General features: G+C 35.9%; 3 protein-coding genes across 4 annotated transcripts; all 3 read right to left on the minus strand.

Moving 5' to 3' along the window:
• Positions 1-637: 637 nt before the first annotated feature.
• On the minus strand, positions 638-5,314 carry LOC137715958 (cellulose synthase-like protein E1). The gene is made up of 8 exons (XM_068455325.1): positions 5,016-5,314; positions 4,608-4,929; positions 3,015-3,155; positions 2,586-2,717; positions 2,129-2,341; positions 1,788-2,015; positions 1,329-1,676; positions 638-1,245 (listed from the first exon to the last, which is right to left on the minus strand). Exons 1-8 carry the CDS (start codon positions 5,285-5,287, stop codon positions 691-693), a joined length of 2,211 nt encoding a protein of 736 aa, XP_068311426.1. The 5' UTR covers positions 5,288-5,314; the 3' UTR covers positions 638-690.
• Positions 5,315-9,585: 4,271 nt separating this feature from the next.
• Positions 9,586-14,514, minus strand: LOC137715728 (cellulose synthase-like protein E1). Its single transcript, XM_068455071.1, has 8 exons — positions 14,167-14,514; positions 13,759-14,080; positions 12,163-12,303; positions 11,733-11,864; positions 11,276-11,488; positions 10,935-11,162; positions 10,486-10,833; positions 9,586-10,402 (listed from the first exon to the last, which is right to left on the minus strand). The coding sequence occupies exons 1-8, from the start codon at positions 14,436-14,438 to the stop codon at positions 9,803-9,805; spliced, it is 2,256 nt and encodes a 751-aa protein (XP_068311172.1). The 5' UTR covers positions 14,439-14,514; the 3' UTR covers positions 9,586-9,802.
• A 4,286-nt stretch (positions 14,515-18,800) lies between these two features.
• LOC137715727 (cellulose synthase-like protein E1) lies at positions 18,801-24,736 on the minus strand. 2 transcript variants are annotated; one of them, XM_068455069.1, is made up of 9 exons: positions 24,398-24,736; positions 23,090-23,411; positions 21,319-21,459; positions 20,933-21,058; positions 20,492-20,704; positions 20,150-20,377; positions 19,664-20,011; positions 19,494-19,590; positions 18,801-19,391 (listed from the first exon to the last, which is right to left on the minus strand). In XM_068455069.1, the coding sequence occupies exons 1-9, from the start codon at positions 24,667-24,669 to the stop codon at positions 18,958-18,960; spliced, it is 2,181 nt and encodes a 726-aa protein (XP_068311170.1). In that variant the 5' UTR covers positions 24,670-24,736; the 3' UTR covers positions 18,801-18,957. The 2 variants fall into 2 exon arrangements, with proteins under 2 accessions (XP_068311170.1, XP_068311169.1); XM_068455068.1 differs by having other exon boundaries at positions 18,808-19,590.
• Positions 24,737-26,201: the final 1,465 nt, after the last annotated feature.

Here is a 26,201-nt window from a genome sequence, read left to right on the forward strand (position 1 = left end):
CTTCCCAGTAACATGGAAAACCCTATCAAAGTTTTCCTCCTGCACAACGCACAATCTTTGCATTGATCAGAATTAGGCAACACAATCTGCAAAACCTCTAGCTCATTCCCTTCTGACATATCCTCGCCTAGTTAGTGATGCGTATAAACTCCATTTCTGATAGTCCTAATTGCCTCAGTCTTTGCAATCCTCCGAAATTCGGATCAAACCATGTTTTTTGTAAGTTCATCATTCTAGTGTAGTCGGCCTCATGGCTTCAATAATTCTGAAAGCATTCTTGGCTTCAAAGGCACAAGAAAATGCTAGACTAGTATAACCACTTGAAAGAGTAGCAAGTAGACGGCCTACTTAATGATTTGATAGTAGCTTAATATTTCTAATGAGTTTAAGATAGATGATTAACTTGGTATTCCCGGGATTGCACGCCGCGTAGTCTTTTATATGAACATATTTTAATACTATGGTACCAAACTCATAATTTTCAGAATAGCATAGGGAAATGGCATGGAGCAAGCCATGGAGCAAGAAAGAGGATGAACAATCACATTTCTTTGGTTGAAATAGGAATAAAATCACATAATATCTCATTAGGGTAGAGTTCAGGAAGTCATCTTAAGCCCTGAAATCCTCATGGTAGACCCTTAATCGGGGGTAATAACAATTTCTAATGGTTCTAATAGCACATTTCTTTTAATATAAATATTGGAAACAGATACAAGCAGAGACTGCAAATGCAATTGATTTGAAAGCTACAGAGCTTGGCAGCTTTCCCTTGTCCTTCCTTAGGTAAAGGGCCTGGTATAATGGTAGGTTGAGAAGAACTAAAACCCCACACAGAAGAATTTGCAAAGGCATTTTCTCATAAGCTTTTGCTATTCCTTCTCCAGAGATTGCTTTGTTTAAAAACCCAAGGAAGCAGTACAAATTGAGAATTGCTAGTGTTGCAAGTACGGTAAACATTGGCGACGAATCTCCAAATTCCATAACCTCTTTCTTGTATCGTTCTGACACATCTTCATCATCCACCTTAGATGTTATTATGAATGCTGTATCAGAATATCCAAGCGAGTTTAAAATGGTGTCAATGAAGGCAAATAGGTAGGAACTTGTTCTCTTGTAAAGCCAAATTCGTTGATCGTTCCACCAACCTAAGATTGTGCCACCACACCCCAAAAACTCAACAAAACTCCCAGTGTACTTCGAAACTATCACGTATGCAAATGGTATGAGCCACAGGCTCCAGACCTAAATCCAGAAAGCAAAACCCTTATTATAAACATTGAGTAAGTTGCAAAAAAATTATGCATATTGTGATACAAAAACAGTACCTGTGGAAATAAGGAAATGCCTTTGAGGAGGTAAAGGGAAGGGACAATCGAATAAAATAACGTTGCCAAGGAATTCGAACACCAGAAGCAGTAGCAACAATATCCAAGTTGAAGACCAAAGCTAATTTTTCCATGTGCATACCATGCAGGGCTGTATTTAGAAAGCAAAATCTGGAAATTGCCTTCTGTCCATCTCTTATGCTGCACAAGCGTCTGAGTTAGCGTGGTTGGGGCTACTCCTAAGAAAGCTTTCCTTGAGGGATTGCAATACACTGATTTCCAACCGCGGCATTGGATTGATAGCCCTGTGATCACATCTTCTACCGGACATCCATATTTCAATCCCATCTGCAAATTATAGACATTCATCAAGCTCAAGTTAGTGTGCAGTTGTGTGTGTGTGTGATCGAGAGAGAGAGAGAGAGAGAGAGAGAGAGAGAGAGAGAGAGAGAGAGAGACCTCTTTTCCCCATTGAGTGTTCTCTTCAAATGTACAGCTTGCAAGACTTCTTGAATTTTCTTCTAACTCATGAATTCTACTTTCTTCTCTTTGTCCATTGAACTCCCATTTCATATCAATCTTGGATCCCTTGATAAACTTTCTCCCACAAAGAGTCTCTCTTCTGTGAAAGCATCCACTTCCGACATATAGAGTGCCGCCATAACCATCCAAGCCATGGAATTCCACCTTCAATCCCCACTCCAACATGTCAACTATAAAGTCCAATATAATTTAACATGAAACTCCAATTAAAATAAGTTCAATTCTACAGTCTTGTAACTCCATTTGCATCTACTCACCTCGTAGATTACGCGTAAAGAATTGCTATACAAGTCATTCTTAGTCATATTTTCAAAATTCTGTGGGAACTGTACGAAGGCAACCTCTTGGCCTTCTTCTTCATCCATGAAGAAACAAAGCACATCACGTATGGCCATGGAGTTGTTCGAATACATGTCGCAGTCTACATTAAGAATGACCTGGCCATTGCTAATGTTTGAAGATACCCTAATCTGCATTAATGTTAAGGATCACATAACAAACAGTGAATGATTATTATATCAATAAACACTCTAAATTTGATGGTTTTGGAAGCAACATTTTTGGTCTCTGAGGGCGATCCCAAGCCAACAAGGCTCTCTGCTTTTGCGAGGGTCAGGTGGGAACGTCTATCGTACACATCCTCACCCTTTTAGTCTCTCTTGTACAAAAAAAAAAAAAAAAAAAACCACCGGATAGATGTAAGTTTATAATTACCAGAGCATTCATAGCGCCAGCTTTGAAGTTATGGTGATGTTGAGGCCTTTTCTCCCGAGCTAAATACACTAAAGTTGGCAATACACACCCTTCAACATCTCCTAAATTAGGGTTCCTCCCATCAATTAGAATCTAGAAGAAGCGTTTAATTAGTACACATCAAATATCAGACAGTAGTGGAAAAGTTTAACTTTGTTTTTTCTTTCCACTGTTTTACTATGATCTGAGAAAAGACATGGAGTACTTGAAGCGAACGAAAAACTTGACACAAAATCGAGCGCATTGCTGTTCTAGGACATACAGCCAACTCCATTTAATAGAGTAAGTCTTTGTTGTTGTCGTAGTTGTTAACTATGAGTCTATGACCATGAATTGCATTTTTTTTCTTTAAAAGAGATCATTTGAGTGTCAAATTAGTTTCATACGTACTTGAAGAATGGTGTCATGGTCACGTCTGGATGAATTTGGATCCCACTGAGAAAAGCCTTTGCATTTTGATCGTACTTCTTCTGAAATCCTGCCTAGCTTCACTGCATTTTGGATTTGATTCTCCATTTCTTTGTATGATTTCTGTAGCAAAATTTTCAGAAAACAGGTATCAGTGAACTAATCAATATAAATTGGGCTGGACTGCCCAAACTTATTTTATTACCGTTAGTATTACTTTGAAATGTGAACACCTTCATTGCTGTTTGCATAAATTTTCTCCAAGGACGATATCCTAAGCCCATTACTATGCTCAGCGAATTGTTTTGGTGATATATTTTTCTAAAGAAATTATTATTGACACTTTAAAAATAAATTATGCACTTTAAATTTTTTAGACGCAGACGATTAGATTATTAGAGTGTCAATAATAATTTTTTTTTTTAATATACAGGCAATATTAAAAAGGTGACAAGAGACCGTAAAAAGATACAAACCACTTCCTTTCATAAATAAAAAAAGATTACAAACCACTTGCACTTGTTTACTAGGTGTAGTATACTTTATTTTATTATTTTCAGTTTAGGCCTACTTTCAACTTCATTTAATTTTATTAAGATGCATTCATACAAATAATTTAGTGAATAAAATTATAAATAAAAAATTTGTGTCATTTGAACATTATTATCTCAATCATACTTAGCAAATGTTCCAGATACACATGAAAAAAAATTCCTCTTCGTCAATGACCAAAATACTAACTTGAAAATTGTCAAAAAACTCATAGCTGATTTTTATTTTTTTATAAAACGATATGTTATAAACAATCCTAATTTACAAAAACAATAATTAAATTTTGATGCAAAAGAAAGGTGTCTTGCAAAATGAGTAATGCTAAGTAAACCAAATTTTTAGACCAAATTTATAAATTATATGATGTGTAATTAATAAAAAAAAATAAGCACACTAATTAACACTTAAATAATAATTTAATAATTAACAATGATATCATATAATTTACAAAATATAATTAAATATTTAGTCTCCCTCATACTGCCCTCTTGAATTTGTTATATTCAATTGATATATCTCATAGATACGGCTTTCATAATAGTTACTAGCATTTGTCTACATACTTTGTATATGAACACATTTTTTTAGAAAATGAGAAGGAGAGCGGGAGAGAGAGAACATGGGGGAGTGGGAGGTTTTTTTTTAATATTTGAGGTATTTTAACATCACCTGTAGGTGAGGTTTCAATAAAAAATTGTAAAATTTGAACTTGTGAAATTACAGCATTGCCCATCATTTTTTTTTTGTGATAGAAGACTAATTTGTCTTTTCATCCTCTTTTGATCGACAAAAGAAGTTTAATTAATTAATAGAGATAAGAACTCTTAGATTTAGTTGTTAAAAACATTCACCATTACACATGAGGAAACCCATAACTCATGCTTTGCCGTTTTGGGAAAAACAAAAATAAGTTGACCCATTTAATCGTTATCTTTACGTTATCTTCTTGGCTTTTTGGGCTGTCACGAATATAATAAGTTACACAAATTCTGAATTTGATCCAATACAGAAAAATTTGTGTACCTTAGTAACCCAGAAATCTTTAGCCTGATCATCATCAATTGCATCAGCAGATACTGTGACAAAATAAGCAGCAGGTGACCTTGGCTCCACTTTGTACCTCTTGCAGTATGGTATCCAATGCTTTGCAAACTCAGCAGCCTCCAAGAGAGCATAGTACGTAAGTTCCGACCCGCCATCATCGGACAGATAGACGCTCAGCTTCTCCGGCGGATAATCATAAGCCATCACTGACAAAACCGTGTTAATCACCATCATCGGCGGCTCAATTGTTGGGTCTGCCGTGCACACAAATACGTCCACTCCCGGCAATTCATTCTCGTATCTGAGTTCAAATTTCATGAATGATACTTGTTGGATAACAAATATAAAAAAATGAGTATGAAGTTAGAAATACATACACGAAAGTACCTTTGAGATAGCCTATCTTTGAAGGTGTACCTATACACACGGTTCCACCGGGAGGCCTGAGTGAGGAGCCAGTAAAAACCAAACCATATCTCAGCACCCAATAGTCCAATCCAACCAAACCTTCCATCTTCTCCTGCTTTTGGTATGTGACTCAATCTATAAACCCAAATCAAACATATTCCTGCAAATATAGATGCTGCAAAAACCCTATACAGGACTGTTCCCTTGGCTCTCCTCGTCTCGAACAACGACAAATATCCTTCATTTCCCATCTAGTTCAAACCTCTCTCAGCTCAGCTCAGCTCAGCTCTCTCTGTCTCTCTCTATCTTAAAATAACAGAGAACGATTGATATGGTTATATTTATTGTCGGCCACAGCCTAACATTGTTGACAATTATTTACCAATTATGTGAGCCACCTACGGCAGAATGGATATTATATTGGCACAAGCGCCTATTGGAGTTATTCAAATTTTTAATGTTATTGTATTAGATGCACTGAACATTCTACTATCTAGACTCTAGAGGTTGATTGCTTTGAGAGGAAGAGAAATTGCACGTGGACACTCTCATAGTGAGATTTTTTATAAATTCTGTCACTTCACATTTTAACGTTAATTTCATGTCCACATTATAAAACATTGTTCTAAAAATATAAGGTAACAGAAAATTTATGAAAACTCTATTTTTTTAGAGACTCTCATTAGATTTTTGAATATTAAGACGGAAAGCGGGGTCTAAACGGTACCAACTCAAGTTGGACTTTTGGTCAACCCTCACAAGGCTTGACATATAGCTAACTCTAAAGCTAGTGAAGCTTTAGAGATATAAACAAAAGTAGAGATATAGCTAACTCTAAAGCTAGTGAATTTGTAGAAGCATTGTTTCTATTGTTTAAAGATATAAACAAAAGTAGAGACGCTTAAACCTCTGAAGCTAGTGAAGATTTTTCTTGCAGTGTATTCATCGTCACTCTCAGTCATCGACACTCATTCAACAGTCATTCGTCTTGTGCCCATGCCACCAGTGAAACAAACAACCAAAACAACCGCATGAAGAAGATATATTAATGGTAAGTTTAGATTGCCAATCAATTGTTAAATCCATGGATATTAATGGTGAGCAAAAACAAACTGAATAGGAAAACAACTAAAGTGGGGCCATGCACGTAAATCCCCCTAAACTGAGAAGGAAAGGAAGGGAAACGGTCAACAAGACACTAATATGTAATATCCTAATGCAACTAGGGTTTTGTACATGAACAAGGATTGAAGTCAAAGATCTATATACAGGGAGGTCTATTTAATTATCTTTCAAAACATATTGTTGCCTGTGAGCAGAATCAGATTATCAACTAGAACGCCCGAGATCAGAAACCTAATTAAAAACAACAACAAAAAAACCCTACGTGGTCAAAAATTCGACCGTGATCATGATTGCTACCAAAGTTCATCAACCCTAGCTTTAGCTATCTCGAATCTGGCGAAGCGTTCTGATGACTCCAATTCTTACCGTTGTCAGACAAGAAGAACTTAACACTCTCTCTCTCTCTCTCTCTCTCTCTCTCTCTCTCTCTCTCTCATGTGGGGAATTGTGGGTACGAATTTAAACTTGCTAAAATTTGTTAGTAGTTAGTAGTTACCCAGCCAAGAGGTGATTGAAAAACTTGAATAATTTTGTGTTGTTTGTTTCAGTGGGTTGGATGTTGTTGGTGGTGGTGCTACGAGCGGATGTCGTCGCTCAGAACGGTTAGCACAGTATTATGATGCTGATACTGCTCGAGACACCTCAAATACGGCCAGGGAGGTCACAAAGTATAGGTGGAAGCGGAGGAAAATTGCTACTCAAGGTGGCACATCTGAAACGCAGGACCTCAAGAGGGAAATTACTACTGATGGCACCTCTTACAAGGTCGGGAAAGTCGAGGAGTATACTGCTCAAGGCAGCACGCCGGAAAAGCAGCACCTTAATACTGATGACACCTCTTATACGATCGAGGAGTATAGGCAACGGAGGGGAATCAATGTTGAAGGTTGTGGTGATATTCCAAACCCCATTATTTTTCATTGTGACTGGAACACGAGGGTACACCACCACGTGTTTTTATATAAGTAGTAAGAAATTTTACTTTTTAAATTATTAACTTTTTAAAACATATATCTCATCATTTATATAGTAACACGTAGTGTACCACCCCGTATACCGAAAAATCTTTCCATCAGGACTTTCAATGACACTCGGTTTCCAAGGTACCTACTTTTTTTATTTTTTTCTTGTTTTAAACAAGTTAACTTGTTATATAATAACGTAGGTAAACTAAATTTGTAGACTAATTTACAAACTAAATGATATGTTATCAATAAGAAATAAGCATGTTAATCAATACTTAAGTAAAAATTCAATCATCAACTTTCATGTTATTTAGTTTACAAAATTTCGTCTCCCTAGAATTACCCTATATAATATAACAAACATATAAATTTTGAGTGTTGATGATTTGAGAACAAAGTGTCCCACACATCGGTGAGAGATAGATCAATGCAAGGTTTATAAGATATTGGACTACTTCCCGTATTGCCAATTGGTTAATGAGGGAATCTCAAATTCTTCATGGTATTAAAGTAGGTTGTCCTTGGTTTGAAAGCCCAAGGAAGCCCAAGGGCAACACGTGCTCATACATTCACCCAATTTGTTGTCCACGTGTAGATTTGAAAATTGACCACATATGAGAGGGTGTGTTGTGAGTTGATATGCTTGTGCAATATAAGAGATGGTCAGAAGGTAACCTCCAGATTTTGCTTTCAAGGTATTGTCCTGCATGGTATGCCTATGGAAAAATTAGTTTAGGCCATCAACCTGGATATCTTCGATACTCCTTTTGGGCTGCAAATTGCTGGGCAACACTAGTTTACTCAATTCATCCTTCACTATACCTCCTTAGAGGCACATCCTTATCTCCACAGGTATGGTTCTAAGTCCTTATTCTCATTAATTTGCCACAAAATTGCACAATGACATGTTTCTTACATACATTTGCAATTGTACCTTATTTAATTACCAAAACTAATTGATGGGTCAGTAATCATGTGGGTCCTTCCATGAATCTGTGATCCAAATTGGTAATGTTGCTATATATCTATACCTATTTGTTTCAAATAAAAAACCATATGCAGACCAACTATGATTTTAGGGGCCTCATTTAAGTTTTGCTTATGACCCCCAAAATCTCAAGATCAACCTTACTTCTCAATGTTTCAAACGAATATCTGTTCTGTTTTTAGATATGAAGCTCATGGCTGACACCATATGTACATGTATGCTTGCATGCATTAGCTTGTTAGATTCGGATCACACATTTAGACAAAAATTAACCTAATATACCAAGTGAACAAACAGTTACCTTCTAAATATTTATTTAGTATATATTTTATGTCAAATGGGTTTTGTTTTGTGAATTTAGATCTCAAGCATGGTTCATACCATTTGCATATGTGATCATTGGAAAGTACACTTGGAGCTTTGTGGAGTTTTTGTGGTGTGGTGGCACAACTTTAGGTTGGTGGAACGAGCAGCGCATATGAGCCCCTATCTCTTTGCCTTCATTGACACCATTCTACACTCCCTTGGATATGGTGATTCAGCATTTCTAATAACCACCAAGGTGGCTGATGAAGATGTGTCACACCGCACAAGAAAGAGATTACGGAATTCGGGGACTCTTCTCCAATGTTTACCTCATTGGCAACACTTGCATTGCTCAATTTGTACTGCTTTGCTGGGTTTCTTAAGGAAGCAATCAATGGGAAGGGCATTGCACAAGTTTATGATACATTGACTTTGCAAATTCTGCTATGCGGGGCTCTGATTCTCATCAACCTACCCTTGTACCAAGCACTTTACCTAAGGAACGATTCCAGCCACCTTCGCTATGGCATTTGCTGTGGTTGCTTGTACTTGTTTCAAATTTTCGTATTAAAGCATGGAAAGCTCTTTAGATTCAACTCTTTCACACAAGATATTTTTGTGAACTAAAATTTTGTTTAGGATCAAAATAATGTTGTCTCTCTGTTTTAAATTAGTTTATTGTATCATCTTAATATAAATTCTATTGTCGAAAGCTTGTCAGATCAGTGCTTGATCTTCTTCCCAGTAACATGAAAAACCCTATCAAAGTTTTCCTCCTGCACAACGCACAATCTTTGCATTGATCAGAATTAGGCAACACAATCTGCAAAACCTCTAGCTCATTCCCCTCTGACATATCCTCGCCTAGTTAGTGATGCGTATAAACTCCATTTCTGATAGTCCTAATTGCCTCAGTCTTTGCAATCCTCCGAAATTCGGATCAAACCATGTTTTTTGCAAGTTCATCATTCTAGTGTAGTCGGCCTCATGGCTTCAATAATTCTGAAAGCATTCTTGGCTTCAAGGGCACAAGAAAATGCTAGACTAGTATAACCACCTGAAAGAGTAGCAAGTAGACGGCCTACTTAATGATTTGATAGTAGCTTAATATTTCTAATGAGTTTAAGATAGATGATTAACTTGGTATTCCCGGGATTGCACACCGCGTAGTCTTTTATATGAACATATTGTAATACCATGGTACCAAACTCATAATTTTCAGAATAGCATAGGGAAATGGCATGGAGCAAGCCATGGAGCAAGAAAGAGAATGAAAAATCACATTTCTTTGGTTGAAATAGGAATAAAATCACATAATATCTCATTAGGGTAGAGTTCAGGAAGTCATCTTAACCCCTGAAATCCTCATGGTAGGCCCTCAATCAGGGGTAATAACAATTTCTAAGAGTTCTAATAGCACTTTTTTTTTTATATAAATATTGGAAACAGATACAAGCAGATACTGCAAATGCCATTGATTTAAAAGCTACAGAGCTTGGCAGCTTTCCCTTGTCCTTCCTTAGGTAAAGGGCCTGGTATAATGGTAGGTTGAGAAGAACTAAAACCCCACACAGAAGAATTTGCAAAGGCATTTTCTCATAAGCTTCTGCTATTCCTTCTCCAGAGATTGCTTTGTTTAAAAACCCAAGGAAGCAGTACAAATTGAGAATTGCTAGTGTTGCAAGCACGGTAAACATTGGCGACGAATCTCCAAATTCCATAACCTCTTTCTTGTATCGTTCTGACACATCTTCATCATCCACCTTAGATGTTATTATGAATGCTGTATCAGAATATCCAAGCGAGTTTAAAATGGTGTCAATGAAGGCAAATAGGTAGGAACTTGTTCTCTTGTAAAGCCAAATTCGTTGATCGTTCCACCAACCTAAGATTGTGCCACCACACCCCAAAAACTCAACAAAACTCCCAGTGTACTTCGAAACTATCACGTATGCAAATGGTATGAGCCACAGGCTCCAGACCTAAATCCAGAAAGCAAAACCCTTATTATAAACATTGAGTAAGTTGCAAAAAAATTATGCATATTGTGATACAAAAACAGTACCTGTGGAAATAAGGAAATGCCTTTGAGGAGGTAAAGGGAAGGGACAATCGAATAAAATAACGTTGCCAAGGAATTCGAACACCAGAAGCAGTAGCAACAATATCCAAGTTGAAGACCAAAGCTAATTTTTCCATGTGCATACCATGCAGGGCTGTATTTAGAAAGCAAAATCTGGAAATTGCCTTCTGTCCATCTCTTATGCTGCACAAGCGTCTGAGTTAGCGTGGTTGGGGCTACTCCTAAGAAAGCTTTCCTTGAGGGATTGCAATACACTGATTTCCAACTGCGGCATTGGATTGATAGCCCTGTGATCACATCTTCTACCGGACATCCATATTTCAATCCCATCTGCAAATTATAGACATTCATCAAGCTCAAGTTAGTGTGCAGTTTTGTGTGTGTGTGATCGAGAGAGAGAGAGAGAGAGAGAGAGAGAGAGAGAGAGAGACCTCTTTTCCCCATTGAGTGTTCTCTTCAAATGTACAGCTTGCAAGACTTCTTGAATTTTCTTCTAACTCATGAATTCTACTTTCTTCTCTTTGTCCATTGAACTCCCATTTCATATCAATCTTGGATCCCTTGATAAACTTTCTCCCACAAAGAGTCTCTCTTCTGTGAAAGCATCCACTTCCGACATATAGAGTGCCGCCATAACCATCCAAGCCATGGAATTCCACCTTCAATCCCCACTCCAACATGTCAACTATAAAGTCCAATATAATTTAACATGAAACTCCAATTAAAATAAGTTCAATTCTACAGTCTTGTAACTCCATTTACATCTACTCACCTCGTAGATTACGCGTAAAGAATTGCTATACAAGTCATTCTTAGTCATATTTTCAAAATTCTGTGGGAACTGTACGAAGGCAACCTCTTGGCCTTCTTCTTCATCCATGAAGAAACAAAGCACATCACGTATGGCCATGGAGTTGTTCGAATACATGTCGCAGTCTACATTAAGAATGACCTGGCCATTGCTAATGTTTGAAGATACCCTAATCTGCATTAATGTTAAGGATCACATAACAAACAGTGAATGATTATTATATCAATAAACACTCTAAATTTGATGGTTTTGGAAGCAACATTTTTGGTCTCTGAGGGCGATCCCAAGCCAACAAGGCTCTCTGCTTTTGCGAGGGTCAGGTGGGAACGTCTATCGTACACATCCTCACCCTTTTAGTCTCTCTTGTACCAAAAAAAAAAAAAAAAAAACCACCGGATAGATGTAAGTTTATAATTACCAGAGCATTCATAGCGCCAGCTTTGAAGTTATGGTGATGTTGAGGCCTTTTCTCCCGAGCTAAATACACTAAAGTTGGCAATACACACCCTTCAACATCTCCTGAATTAGGGTTCCTCCCATCAATTAGAATCTAGAAGAAGCGTTTAATTAGTACACATCAAATATCAGACAGTAGTGGAAAAGTTTAACTTTGTTTTTTCTTTCCACTGTTTTACTATGATCTGAGAAAAGACATGGAGTACTTGAAGCGAACGAAAAACTTGACACAAAATCGAGCGCATTGCTGTTCTAGGACATACAGCCAACTCCATTTAATAGAGTAAGTCTTTGTTGTTGTCGTAGTTGTTAACTATGAGTCTATGACCATGAATTGCATTTTTTTTTCTTTAAAAGAGATCATTTGAGTGTCAAATTAGTTTCATACGTACTTGAAGAATGGTGTCATGGTCACGTCTGGATGAATTTGGATCCGACTGAGAAAAGCCTTTGCATTTTGATCGTACTTCTTCTGAAATCCTGCCTAGCTTCACTGCATTTTGGATTTGATTCTCCATTTCTTTGTATGATTTCTGTAGCAAAAATTTCAGAAAACAGGTATCAGTGAACTAATCAATATAAATTGGGCTGGACTGCCCAAACTTATTTTATTACCGTTAGTATTACTTTGAAATGTGAACACCTTCATTGCTGTTTGCATAAATTATCTCCAAGGACGATATCCTAAGCCCATTACTATGCTCAGCGAATTGTTTTGGTGATATATTTTTCTAAAGAAATTATTATTGACACTTCAAAAATAAATTATGCACTTTAAATTTTTTAGACGCGGACGATTAGATTATTAGAGTGTCAATAATAATTTTTTTTTTTAATATACAGGCAATATTAAAAAGGTGACGAGACCGTAAAAAGATACAAACCACTTCCTTTCATAAATAAAAAAAGATTACAAACCACTTGCACTTGTTTACTAGGTGTAGTATACTTTATTTTATTATTTTCAGTTTAGGCCTACTTTCAACTTCATTTAATTTTATTAAGATGCATTCATACAAATAATTTAGTGAATAAAATTATAAATAAAAAATTTGTGTCATTTGAACATTATTATCTCAAACATACTTAGCAAATGTTCCAGATACACATGAAAAAAAATTCCTCTTGGTCAATGACCAAAATACTAACTTGAAAATTGTCAAAAAACCCATAGCTGATTTTTATTTTTTTTATAAAACGATATGTTATAAACAATCCTAATTTACAAAAACAATAATTAAATTTTGATGCAAAAGAAAGGTGTCTTGCAAAATGAGTAATGCTAAGTAAACCAAATTTTTAGACCAAATTTATAAATTATATGATGTATCATTAATAAAAAAAAATATAAGCACACTAATTAACACTTAAATAATAATTTAATAATTAACAATGATATCATATAATTTACAAAATATAATTAAATATTTAGTCTCCCTCATACTGCCCTCTTGAATTTGTTATATTCAATTGATATATCTCATAGATACGGCTTTCATAATAGTTACTAGCATTTGTCTACATACTTTGTATATGAACACATTTTTTTAGAAAATGAGAAGGGGAGCGGGAGAGAGAGAACATGGGGGAGTGGGAGGTTTTTTTTTAATATTGGAGGTATTTTAATATCACCTGTAGGTGAGGTTTCAATAAAAAATTGTAAAATTTAAACTTGTGAAATTACAGCATTGCCCATCATTTTTTTTTTTTGTGATAGAAGACTAATTTGTCTTTTCATGTTCTTTTAATCGACAAAAGAAGTTTAATTAATTAATAGAGATAAGAACTCTTAGATTTAGTTGTTAAAAACATTCACCATTACACATGAGGAAACCCATAACTCATGTTTTGTCGTTTTGGGAAAAACAAAAATAAGTTGACCCATTTAATCGTTATCTTTACGTTATCTTCTTGGCTTTTTGGGCTGTCACGAATATAATAAGTTACACAAATTCTGAATTTGATCCAATACAGAAAAATTTGTGTACCTTAGTAACCCAGAAATCTTTAGCCTGATCATCATCAATTGCATCAGCAGATACTGTGACAAAATAAGCAGCAGGTGACCTTGGCTCCACTTTGTACCTCTTGCAGTATGGTATCCAATGCTTTGCAAACTCAGCAGCCTCCAAGAGAGCATAGTACGTAAGTTCCGACCCGCCATCATCGGACAGATAGACGCTCAGCTTCTCCGGCGGATAATCATAAGCCATCACTGACAAAACCGTGTTAATCACCATCATCGGCGGCTCAATGGTTGGGTCTGCCGTGCACACAAATACGTCCACTCCCGGCAATTCATTCTCGTATCTGAGTTCAAATTTCATGAATGATACTTGTTGGATAACAAATATAAAAAAATGAGTATGAAGTTAGAAATACATACACGAAAGTACCTTTGAGATAGCCTATCTTTGAAGGTGTACCTATACACACGGTTCCACCGGGAGGCCTGAGTGAGGAGCCAGTAAAAACCAAACCATATCTCAGCACCCAATAGTCCAATCCAACCAAACCTTCCATCTTCTCCTGCTTTTGGTATGTGACTCAATCTATAAACCCAAATCAAACATATTCCTGCAAATATAGATGCTGCAAAAACCCTATACAGGACTGTTCCCTTGGCTCTCCTCGTCTCGAACAACGAAAAATATCCTTCATTTCCCATCTAGTTCAAACCTCTCTCAGCTCAGCTCAGCTCTCTCTGTCTCTCTCTATCTTAAAATAACGGAGAACGATAGATATGGTTATATTTATTGTCGGCCACAGCCTAACATTGTTGACAATTATTTACCAATTATGTGAGCCACCTACGGCAGAATGGATATTATATTAGCACAAGCGCCTGTTGGAGTTAGTCAAATTTTTAATGTTATTGTATTAGATGCACTGAACATTCTACTATCTAGAGGTTGATTGCTTTGAGAGGAAGAGAAATTGCACGTGGACACTCTTATAGTGAGATTTTTTATAAATTCTGTCACTTCACATTTTAACGTTAATTTCATATCCACATTATAAAATATTGTTTTAAAAATATAAGGTAACAGAAAATTTATGAAAATTCTATTTTTTTAGAGACCCTCATTAGATTTTTGAATATTAAGACGGAAAGCGGGGTCTAAACGGTACCAACTCAAGTTGCACTTTTGGTCAACCCTCACAAGGCTTGACATATAGCTAACTCTAAAGCTAGTGAAGCTTTAGAGATATAAACAAAAGTAGAAACAAAAGTAGAGATATAGCTAACTCTAAAGCTAGTGAATTTGTAGAAGCATTGTTTCTATTGTTTAAAGATATAAACAAAAGTAGAGACGCTTAAACCTCTGAAGCTAGTGAAGATTTTTCTTGTAGTGTATTCATCGTCACTCTCAGTCATCGACACTCATTCAACAGTCATTCGTCTTGTGCCCATGCCACCAGTGAAACAAACAACCAAAACAACCGCATGAAGAAGATATATTAATGGTAAGTTTAGATTGCCAATCAATTGTTAAATCCATGGATATTAATGGTGAGCAAAAACAAACTGAATAGGAAAACAACTAAAGTGGGGCCATGCACGTAAATCCCCCTAAACTGAGAAGGAAAGGAAGGGAAACGGTCAACAAGACACTAATATGTAATATCCTAATGCAACTAGGGTTTTGTACATGAACAAGGATTGAAGTCAGAGATCTATATACAGGGAGGTAATTATCTTTCAAAACATATTGTTGCCTGTGAGCAGAATCAGATTATCAACTAGAACGCCCGAGATCAGAAACCTAATTAAAAACAACAACAAAAAAACCCTACGTGGTCAAAAATTCGACCGTGATCATGATTGCTACCAAAGTTCATAAATCGTAGCTTTAGCTATCTCGAATCTGGCGAAGCGTTCTGATGACTCCAATTCTTACCGTTGTCAGACAAGAAGAACTTAACACTCTCTCTCTCTCTCTCTCTCTCTCAGACAAGAAGAACTTAACACTCTCTCTCTCTCTCTCTCTCTCTCTCATGTGGGGAATTGTGGGTACGAATTTAAACTTGCTAAAATTTGTTAGTAGTTAGTAGTTACCCGGCCGAGAGGTGATTGAAAAACTTGAATAATTTTGTGTTGTTTGTTTCAGTGGGTTGGATGTTGTTGGTGGTGGTGCTACGAGCAGATGTCGTCGCTCAAAACGGTTAGCACAGCATTATGATGCTGATACTGCTCGAGACACCTCAAATACGGCCAGGGAGGTCACGAAGTATAGGTGGAAGCGGAGGAAAATTGCTACTCAAGGTGGCACATCTGAAACGCAGCACCTCAAGAGGGAAATTACTACTGATGGCACCTCTTACAAGGTCGGGAAAGTCGAGGAGTATACTGCTCAAGGCAGCGCGTATGAAACGCAGGACCTCAATACTCATGGCACCACTTGTAAGCCCCAAGGTAGCACGCCGGAAAAGCAGCACCTTAATACTGATGACACCTCTTATACGATCGAGGAGTATAGGCAACGGAGGGGAATCAATGTTGAAGGTTGTGGTGATATTCCAAACCCCATTATTTTTCATTGTGATTGGAACATAAGGGTACACCACCACGTGTTTTTATATGAGTAGTGAGAAATTTTACTTTTTAAATTATTAACTTTTTAAAACATATATCTCATCATTTATATAGTAACACGTAGTGTACCATCCCGTATACTGAAAAATCTCTCCATCAGGACTTTCAATGACACTTGGTTTCCAAGGTACCTACTTTTTTTATTTTTTATCTTATTTTAAACAAGTTAACTTGTTATATAATAACGTAGGTAAACAAAATTTGTAGACTAATTTACAAACTAAATGATGTGTTATCAATAAGAAATAAGCATGTTAATCAATACTTAAATAAAAATTCAATCATCAACTTTCATGTTATTTAGTTTACAAAATTTTGTCTCCCTAGAATTACCCTATATAATATAACAAACATATATATAATTATTGAGTGTTGATGATTTGAGAACAAAGTGTCAATGCAAGGTTTATAAGATATTGGACTACTTCCCGTATTGCCAATTGGTTTATAAGAGAATCTCAAATTCTTCGTGGTATTAAAGTAGATTGTCCTTGGTTTGAAAGCCCAAGGGCAACACGTGCTCATACATTCACTCAATTTGTTGTCCACGTGTAGACTTGAAAATTGACTACATATGAGAGGGTGTGTTGTGAGTTGATATGCTTGTGCAATATAAGAGATGGCCAGAAGGTAACCTCCAGATTTTGCTTTCAAAGTATAGTCCCGCATGGTATGCCTATGGAAAAATTAGTTTAGGCCATCGACTTGGATATCTTCGATACTCCTTTTGGGCTGCAAATTGCTGGGCAACACTAGTTTACTCAATTCATCCTTCACTATACCTCCTTAGAGGCACATCCTTATTTCCACAGGTATGGTTCTAAGTCCTTATTCTCATTAATTTGCCACAAAATTGCACAATGACATGTTTCTTACATACATTTGCAATTGTACCTTATTTAATTACCAAAACTAATTGATGGGTCAATAATCATGTGGGTCCTTCCATGAATCTGTGATCCAAATTGGTAATGTCACTATATATCTATACCTATTTGTTTCAAATAAAAAACCATATGCAGACCAACTATGATTTTAGGGGCCTCATTTAAGTTTTGCTTATGACCCCCAAAATCTAAAGATCAACCTTACTTCTCAATGTTTCAAACGAATATCTGTTCTGTTTTTAGATATGAAGCTCATGGCTGACACCATATGTACATGTATGCTTGCATGCATTAGCTTGTTAGATTCGGATCACACATTTAGACAAAAATTAACCTAATATACCAAGTGAACAAACAGTTACCTTCTAAATATTTATTTAGTATATATTTTATGTCAAATGGGTTTTGTTTTGTGAATTTAGATCTCAAGCATGGTTCATACCATTTGCATATGTAATCATTGGAAAGTACACTTGGAACTTTTGTGGTGTGGTGGCACAACTTTAGGTTGGTGGAACGAGCAGCGCATATGAGCCCCTATCTCTTTGCCTTCATTGACACCATTCTACACTCCCTTGGATATGGTGATTCAGCATTTCTAATAACCACCAAGGTGGCTGATGAAGATGTGTCACACCGCACAAGAAAGAGATTACGGAATTCGGGGACTTTTCTCCAATGTTTACCTCATTGGCAACACTTGCATTGCTCAATTTGTACTGCTTTGCTGGGTTTCTTAAGGAAGCAATCAATGGGAAGGGCATTGCACAAGTTTATACATTGACTTTGCAAATTCTGCTATGCGGGGCTCTGATTCTCATCAACCTACCCTTGTACCAAGCACTTTACCTAAGGAACGATTCCAGCCACCTTCGCTATGGCATTTGCTGTGGTTGCTTGTACTTGTTTCAAATTTTCGTATTAAAGCATGGAAAGCTCTTTAGATTCAACTCTTTCACACAAGGTATTTTTGTGAACTAAAATTTTGTTTAGGATCAAAATAATGTTGTCTCTCTGTTCTAAATTAGTTTATTGTATCATCTTAATATAAATTCTATTGTCGAAAGCTTGTCAGATCAGTGCTTGATCTTCTTCCCAGTAACATGAAAAACCCTATCAAAGTTTTCCTCCTGCACAACGCACAATCTTTGCATTGATCAGAATTAGGCAACACAATCTACAAAACCTCTAGCTCATTCCCCTCTGACATATCCTCGCCTAGTTAGTGATGCGTATAAACTCCATTTCTGATAGTCCTAATTGCCTCAGTCTTTGCAATCCTCCGAAATTCGGATCAAACCATGTTTTTTGCAAGTTCATCATTCTAGTGTAGTCGGCCTCATGGCTTCAATAATTCTGAAAGCATTCTTGGCTTCAAAGGCACAAGAAAATGCTAGACTAGTATAACCACCTGAAAGAGTAGCAAGTAGACGGCCTACTTAATGATTTGATAGTAGCTTAATATTTCTAATGAGTTTAAGATAGATGATTAACTTGGTATTCCCGGGATTGCACACCGCGTAGTCTTTTATATGAACATATTGTAATACTATGGTACCAAACTCATAATTTTCAGAATAGCATAGGGAAATGGCATGGAGCAAGCCATGGAGCAAGAAAGAGAATGAAAAATCACATTTCTTTGGTTGAAATAGGAATAAAATCACATAATATCTCATTAGGGTAGAGTTCAGGAAGTCATCTTAAGCCCTGAAATCCTCATGGTAGGCCCTCAATCGGGGGTAATAACAATTTCTAATGTTTCTAATAGCACATTTTTTTTTATATAAATATTGGAAACAGATACAAGCAGATACTGCAAATGCCATTGATTTAAAAGCTACAGAGCTTGGCAGCTTTCCCTTGTCCTTCCTTAGGTAAAGGGCCTGGTATAATGGTAGGTTGAGAAGAACTAAAACCCCACACAGAAGAATTTGCAAAGGCATTTTCTCATAAGCTTCTGCTATTCCTTCTCCAGAGATTGCTTTGTTTAAAAACCCAAGGAAGCAGTACAAATTGAGAATTGCTAGTGTTGCAAGTACGGTAAACATTGGCGACGAATCTCCAAATTCCATAACCTCTTTCTTGTATCGTTCTGACACATCTTCATCATCCACCTTAGATGTTATTACGAATGCTGTATCAGAATATCCAAGCGAGTTTAAAATGGTGTCAATGAAGGCAAATAGGTAGGAACTTGTTCTCTTGTAAAGCCAAATTCGTTGATCGTTCCACCAACCTAAGATTGTGCCACCACACCCCAAAAACTCAACAAAACTCCAAGTGTACTTCGAAATTATCACGTATGCAAATGGTATGAGCCAAGGGCTCGAGACCTAAATCCAGAAAGCAAAACCCTTATTATAAGTTGCAAAAGAAAATATGTATATTTTGACACAAAAACAGTACCTGTGGAAATAAGGAAATGCCTTTGAGGAGGTAAAGGGAAGGGACAATCGAATAAAATAACGTTGCCAAGGAATTCGAACACCAGAAGCAGAAGCAACAATATCCAAGTTGAAGACCAAAGCTAATTTTTCCATGTGCATACCATGCAGGGCTGTATTTAGTGAACAAAATCTGGAAATCGCCTTCTGTCCATCTCTTATGCTGCACAAGAGTCTGAGTTAGCGTAGTTGGGGCTACTCCTAAGAAAGCTTTCCTTGTGGGATTGCAATACACTGATTTCCAACCATGGCATTGGATTGATAGCCCTGTGATCACATCTTCTACCGGACATCCATATTTCAATCCCATCTGCAAATTATAGACATTCATCAAGCTCAATTAGTGTGCAGTTGTGTGTGCGTGCGTTTGCGTGCGTGCGTGCGTGTGTGTGTGTGTGTGTGTGTGAGAGAGAGAGAGAGAGAGAGAGAGAGAAAGAAAGAGAGAGACCTCTTTTCCCCATTGAGTGTTCTCTTCAAATGTACAGCTTGCAAGACTTCTTGAATTTTCTTCTAATTCATGAATTCTACTTTCTTCTCTTTGTCCACTGATCTCCCTTTTCATATCAAACTTGGATCCCTTGATAAACTTTCTCCCGCAAAGAGTCTCTCTTCTGTGAAAGCATCCAGTTCCGACATACATAGTGCCGCCATAACCATCCATGCCATGGAATTCCACCTTTAATCCCCACTCCAACATGTCAATTACAAAGATTAGAATAACTTAACATGAAACTTTTCAATTGAATAAGTTCAATTCTACAGTCTTGTAACTCCATTAACATCTACTCACCTCGTAGATTACGCGTAAAGAATTGCTATACAAGTCATTCTTAGTCATATTTTCAAAATTCTGTGGGAACTGTACGAAGGCAACCTCTTGGCCTTCTTCTTCATCCATGAAGAAACAAAGCGCATCACGTATGGCCATGGAGTTGTTCGAATACATATCGCAGTCTACATTAAGAATGACCTGCCCATTGCTAATGTTTGAAGATACCCTAATCTGCATTAATGTTAAGGATCACATAACAAACAGTGAATGATTATTATCAACAAACATTCTAATATTTGAGGGTTTTGGAAGCACCATTTTTACCTCTCTAAGGGAGACCTAAAGCCAACAAAGCTTCCCGCTTTGCGAGGGTTGGCCATGAATGCTATTGCTTTTAGTCTCTTTTGTAAAAATAAAATAAAATAAAATATTACCGAATAGATGTAAGTTTATAATTACCAAAGCATTCATAGCGCCAGCTTTGAAGTTATGGTGATGCTTAGGCCTTTTCTCCCGAGCTAAATACACTAAAGTTGGCAATACACACCCTTCAACATCTCTTGAATTAGGGTTTCTCACAAGAATCTGGAAAAAGAGTGTAATTATTACACATCAAATATCAGACAGCAGTGGAAAAGTTTAACTTTTTTTTTTCAATGTTTTACTACATAAAAGACATGGAGTTCTTGAAGTTAACGCAAGACTACAAAATCGAGCGCATTAATGTTCTAAGATTCATACAGCGACCTCACTTAATGGGATAAGGCCCTGTTGTTGTTTACTATGACCCTGAATTGCCTTTTTTCTTTAAAAGAGATGATTTGAATATCAAATTAGTTTCATACTCGAAGAATGGTGTCATGGTCACGTCTAGATGAATTTGGATCCCACTGAGAAAAGCCTTTGCATTTTGATCGTACTTCTTCAGAAATTCTGCCTAGCTTCACTGCATTTTGGATTTGATTTTCCATTTCTTTGTATAATTTCTGTAGCAAAAAAAAAAAAAATCAGAAAAACAGGTATCAGACTATCAGTGAACTAATCAATATATATTGGGCTGCACTGCCCAAACTTATTTTTTCACCGTTAATATTTACTTTGAAAGTGTGCACCTCCATGTGCTGTTTTGATGATATATATAAGAAATTGTTATTAGCATTAAAAATTTTAATTATATACTCTAAATTTTTTATATTTAAAACAAATACTTTTAGAGCAACTTTACCCCATCCCAATTGTCAATGGAATTGGATAATTTTATCCCCCAAAGCCCAAAAACCCCTCTCCATGCCAGCCCAAAAAAGTCCGGCTACATGTGGGCCTCCATTATGGACAAAGTAATCGGTCAGGTATAGCTTGTCTGTGTGCCTGAGTCTATCTGACGTCAAGCTGATATCAGCCACATTTATATTTACTAAGTTAATAATTGCCTTTGTCCGATTGTCTCGACAATTATTACATTAAAGAAGGATGTAATTGCTCTTATAAGGAGTGCACGATTAAAATTTTAAAATGTCAATAGTAATTCTCTTTTTAAATGTATAAACAATATTAAAAAAGAAGAGCCAAAACACAGTAAGAAAATACAAAGCACTTACATTTGTTTACCACGTTTTGTATTGCCAGCTGCACTTTGTTTTATTTTTTTCAAATTTAGGCCTACTTCCAACTTCACTTATATTAAGATGCACACGTACAAATAATTTAGTGAATAAAATTTATAAATTAAAAAAAAATGTGTATAAATTTGAACATTATTATCTCAATCATACCCATAGGCAAAAGTTCCAAATACACATGAAAAATTTTCCTTGTGGTCAATGACCAAAATAATGACTCGAAAATTGTCAAAATACTCATAGCTGATATATATATATATATATATATATATATATATAAAGCGATATGTTAGGGAGGGGGGAAAAATCCTAATTTACAAAAAAGATATATTTTGGTTTAAAAGAAAGGCATATTGCGAATTGAGCAGTGGTAAGTAGATCATTTTTTTTTTAGTCAAATTGGCAATAATATGATGTGTCATAAATAGAAAATTAACACGTTAATTAATAGAAAATTAACGCGTTAATTAATATTTACCTAATAATCCAATCATCAGCAACCATGTTATATAAAGGGAATTGTTATTAACATTCCAAAAATCTCATTTAGCATTCTAAATTTTCAATAATTAAAAAGGAAAATAGTAAAATACACTTATGAGGAGTATAGAATGAGATTTTTAAAATGCTAATAACAGTTCTCTATACTAATTATAAAATATACTTGAAAGAGTTGGTCTCTCTAACTACCTTACTAATTTATATTCAATTAGCCTTCCCAACTAATACTTAGAAGAAACGTTGCAGTAAGTGGTTAAAAACATTCAACATTACACGTAATGATACCCCACAATGATGCTTGCCCCTTTTGAGAAAATAAGAAGTAAACGTGAGAAAACCCATAACTAATGCTTGTCCTTTTGAGAAAAGCAGAAAATAAACATGATTGACTGACGGACTTAGTCTTTATCATTACGATTCTTCTTAGCTTTTTGACCCGCCACGAATATTATAAAAAATTCTGAATTTGATCCAATACAGAAAATCTTTGTGTTACCTTAATAACCCAGAAATCTTTAGCCTGATGATGATCAATTGCATCAGCAGATACTGTGACAAAATAAGCAGCAGGTGACCTTGGCTCCACTTTGTACCTCTTGCAATATGGTATCCAATGCTTTGCAAATTCAGCGGCCTCCAAGAGAGCATAGTATGTAAGTTCCGACCCGCCATCATCGGACAGATAGACGCTCAGCTTCTCCGGCGGGTAATCATAAGCCATCACTGACAGAACCGTGTTAATCACCATAATTGGCGGCTCTATGGTTGGGTCCGCTGTGCACACAAATACATCCACTCCCGGCAACTCATTTTCATATCTGTTCATGTAACCCCAATATGTCATCAGGTCAAATTTTATGAAGGAAAAATTAGTATTCGGTCCCTAGTTACTAATGTTCATTGACTGAAACTTTATTAGTTTTCAAATTTTGATTAGAGTCTCTAGCATTAATATGATAATGAATTTACATGTTTATTACATATTTTTTTAAATAAAAATTAGTAATTGATTTAGAGTTTTAGTACTCACACCTCTATTAAACTCCTAATTAATTTTCAATTCAAACATTTCCAAAATTAATTAATTAATTAAATTAGAATAAGTTTGTACCCATTAGTTTTTTATAAAAATATTCTCAACTTTTTTTAATCTTAAATGTACCCATTCTTAAATATATCAATTTGTTATATGTAAAATGTATCATTTTTTTAATATAAATGTACAAATTTTTTAAACAAAAAGTACCCAAATTTTTAATATAAAATCCATTAAAAAAAATCAATCCATTTTTAAAGTTATATAGGTACATCATTTTTTTTTCGTTGATTTGAGAATGTATCTATGTCAAGTTTAATCGAAGAAATTTACTAATGTTATTAAGTCTAATATCTTCTTCTTTTTTCTGTGTTTCAAAGAATGTATTCATGCTTTGGTACAATAATTTCTTTTGTTAATTTTGATGAATGTATCCATATATATATATATAGAGAGAGAGAGACACACACACACAATATAATAGAGAGTATAATTTATATTTTATTATTTTTAATCCCGTAAATTATGGGTTATATTTAAAATCTCATTAATATAAACATATACAATATTCAATTTTTAATTTTTAATTTTAAAATATAATAATTTACACGATTACATTAATGTCAGGGACTTCGATCAAAAACTAAAAACATACAAGATTTCAGTAAAAAAAATATTAATAGTTAAGAATCGCATCCAAAGTATCCATTTTATGAACCTCGGTTGTCGAATAACAAATAACAAACTAACATGAAGTAATTGATATACCTTTGAGAAAGCCTGTCTTTGAAGGTGTGCCTATACACACGGTTCCATCGGGTGGCTTGAGTAAGGATCCAGTAAAAACCAAACCATATCTCAGCACCCAAAAGTCCAATCCAAGCAAACCTTCCATCTTCTCCTTCTTTTGGTATGCGACTCAATCTATAAACCCAAATCAAACATATTCCTGCAAATATAGATGCTGCAAAAACCCTATACAGGACTGTTCCCTTTGCTCTCCTCGTCTCGAACAATGGTACGTACCCTTCATTTCCCATCTAGTTCAGACTCTCTCTCAGCTCAGCACTCTCTCTCTCTCTTTCTATCCTAAATAATAGATTTTCTTTTTTGGTCAATATCCTAAATAATAGATAAGGGCATATGTGGTTACATATATTTGTAAGCTACAGCCTAACATTGTTGACAATTTAATCCATGTGATGTGACTTCCACCAATGGCAAAAAAGCACTTATTGGAATATTCAATTTTTAATGTTATTGTAGTCAGTGCACTGAAATGACACTCAGAAGGGCAGCTCATCCCCAGCAAAAGTACCTTTCAAGGGCTTGGATAGGTAAATAAGTGGTGACTCACCATGTTCCGGAGGCCATCACCAAAACGCAAGGCTTGGACAGTCGAGCTAAAAAATCTATAAAAGCGGCAAAGGACACCATAGACAATGACACTCAACCAATCAATCAAAAGACTTTCAACTTTGCTCTCAGAAAAGCAAGAAACTAGAAAGTTTTAGTTTGTCCATTCTCTGTTCTTTTAGTCATAGATTCACCATAGAAAGCTATCTTTTATCAAGTTTTAGAAGCTCTACCACTTTTCCCCAGCGTTATAGTATCGAATCCCTTTAGTAAACCCATTTTACCTTTCATTCTCCAAAGATTACAACCCATGTAAAACAAAAAGAGAAATGGTCGCAAGAAGATGAACCTTGCCTGACAAGGTTATAATCTTGCCCAACTATTTTTTGTTTGTACTTACATAAAGTGGATCTGCTGTTTAAATGCATCTTCCTTTGTGTTTTAAATCATTTTCAACTGATTTTCATTCAATGTTCATCTATGATTAATTTGGTTAAACTAATTAACCTTACTTCTTTAGTGTTAACTGTCATCACAAAAATAGTTGGAAGGGCCTTGAACTCCCTTTATCTGGACTTACAATATTATGAGTAAAAGTCCTTGTTTACAAGGCAAGAAAAAGAACTTTATACAAATTTAACTTATCTGTAAAAATCCAGTAAGCTCAAGAAGTATAAGTAACTTGTGCGCAAGTAATCAACCCAGTTAATAAACAAAAAATAACAATCTGTTATACAAAGATAACAGTGGCAGGCTCAAATCCATGTTAGTTTTGATTGTGAGCCTTAAGGCCTAACAAAGGCCCCACAAAGGCACCTTTCAAACTAATAGCAAACTCATATTACAGCACACCAAGCAACAAACCTTGCCCGACAAGCAAGACCCTAGGGAGTTGTGCGAGGGACAAATCTAGCCCAAACATAGTTTTGGCATGCCCAATGGAACTTATTTTGTGATATTGTATGCCAAGACGAAGGAATGATCGAACTTTTAGGTGGAAGGTGGAATTTGGGCAACCTCTTTCCAACAGAAGTAGGCATGATAGATCACCCAGAAGACTTTCCTTCACTGCACGGCCCCAGAATGATAGAGAGCCCGACCTTTTCTGAGAAGTCAGGTGGAAAGGTTACTAATGAAGATCTACAAGCCACCATGGTGCAAGTATTGAAGAGTATGGAGAAGATCTCTCTGGAGACCAAAGGAAAAGTTAACAAGT

Source organism: Pyrus communis, chromosome 14 (genome assembly GCF_963583255.1).
Source record: "Pyrus communis chromosome 14, drPyrComm1.1, whole genome shotgun sequence".
Classification (NCBI taxonomy): domain Eukaryota; kingdom Viridiplantae; phylum Streptophyta; class Magnoliopsida; order Rosales; family Rosaceae; genus Pyrus; species Pyrus communis.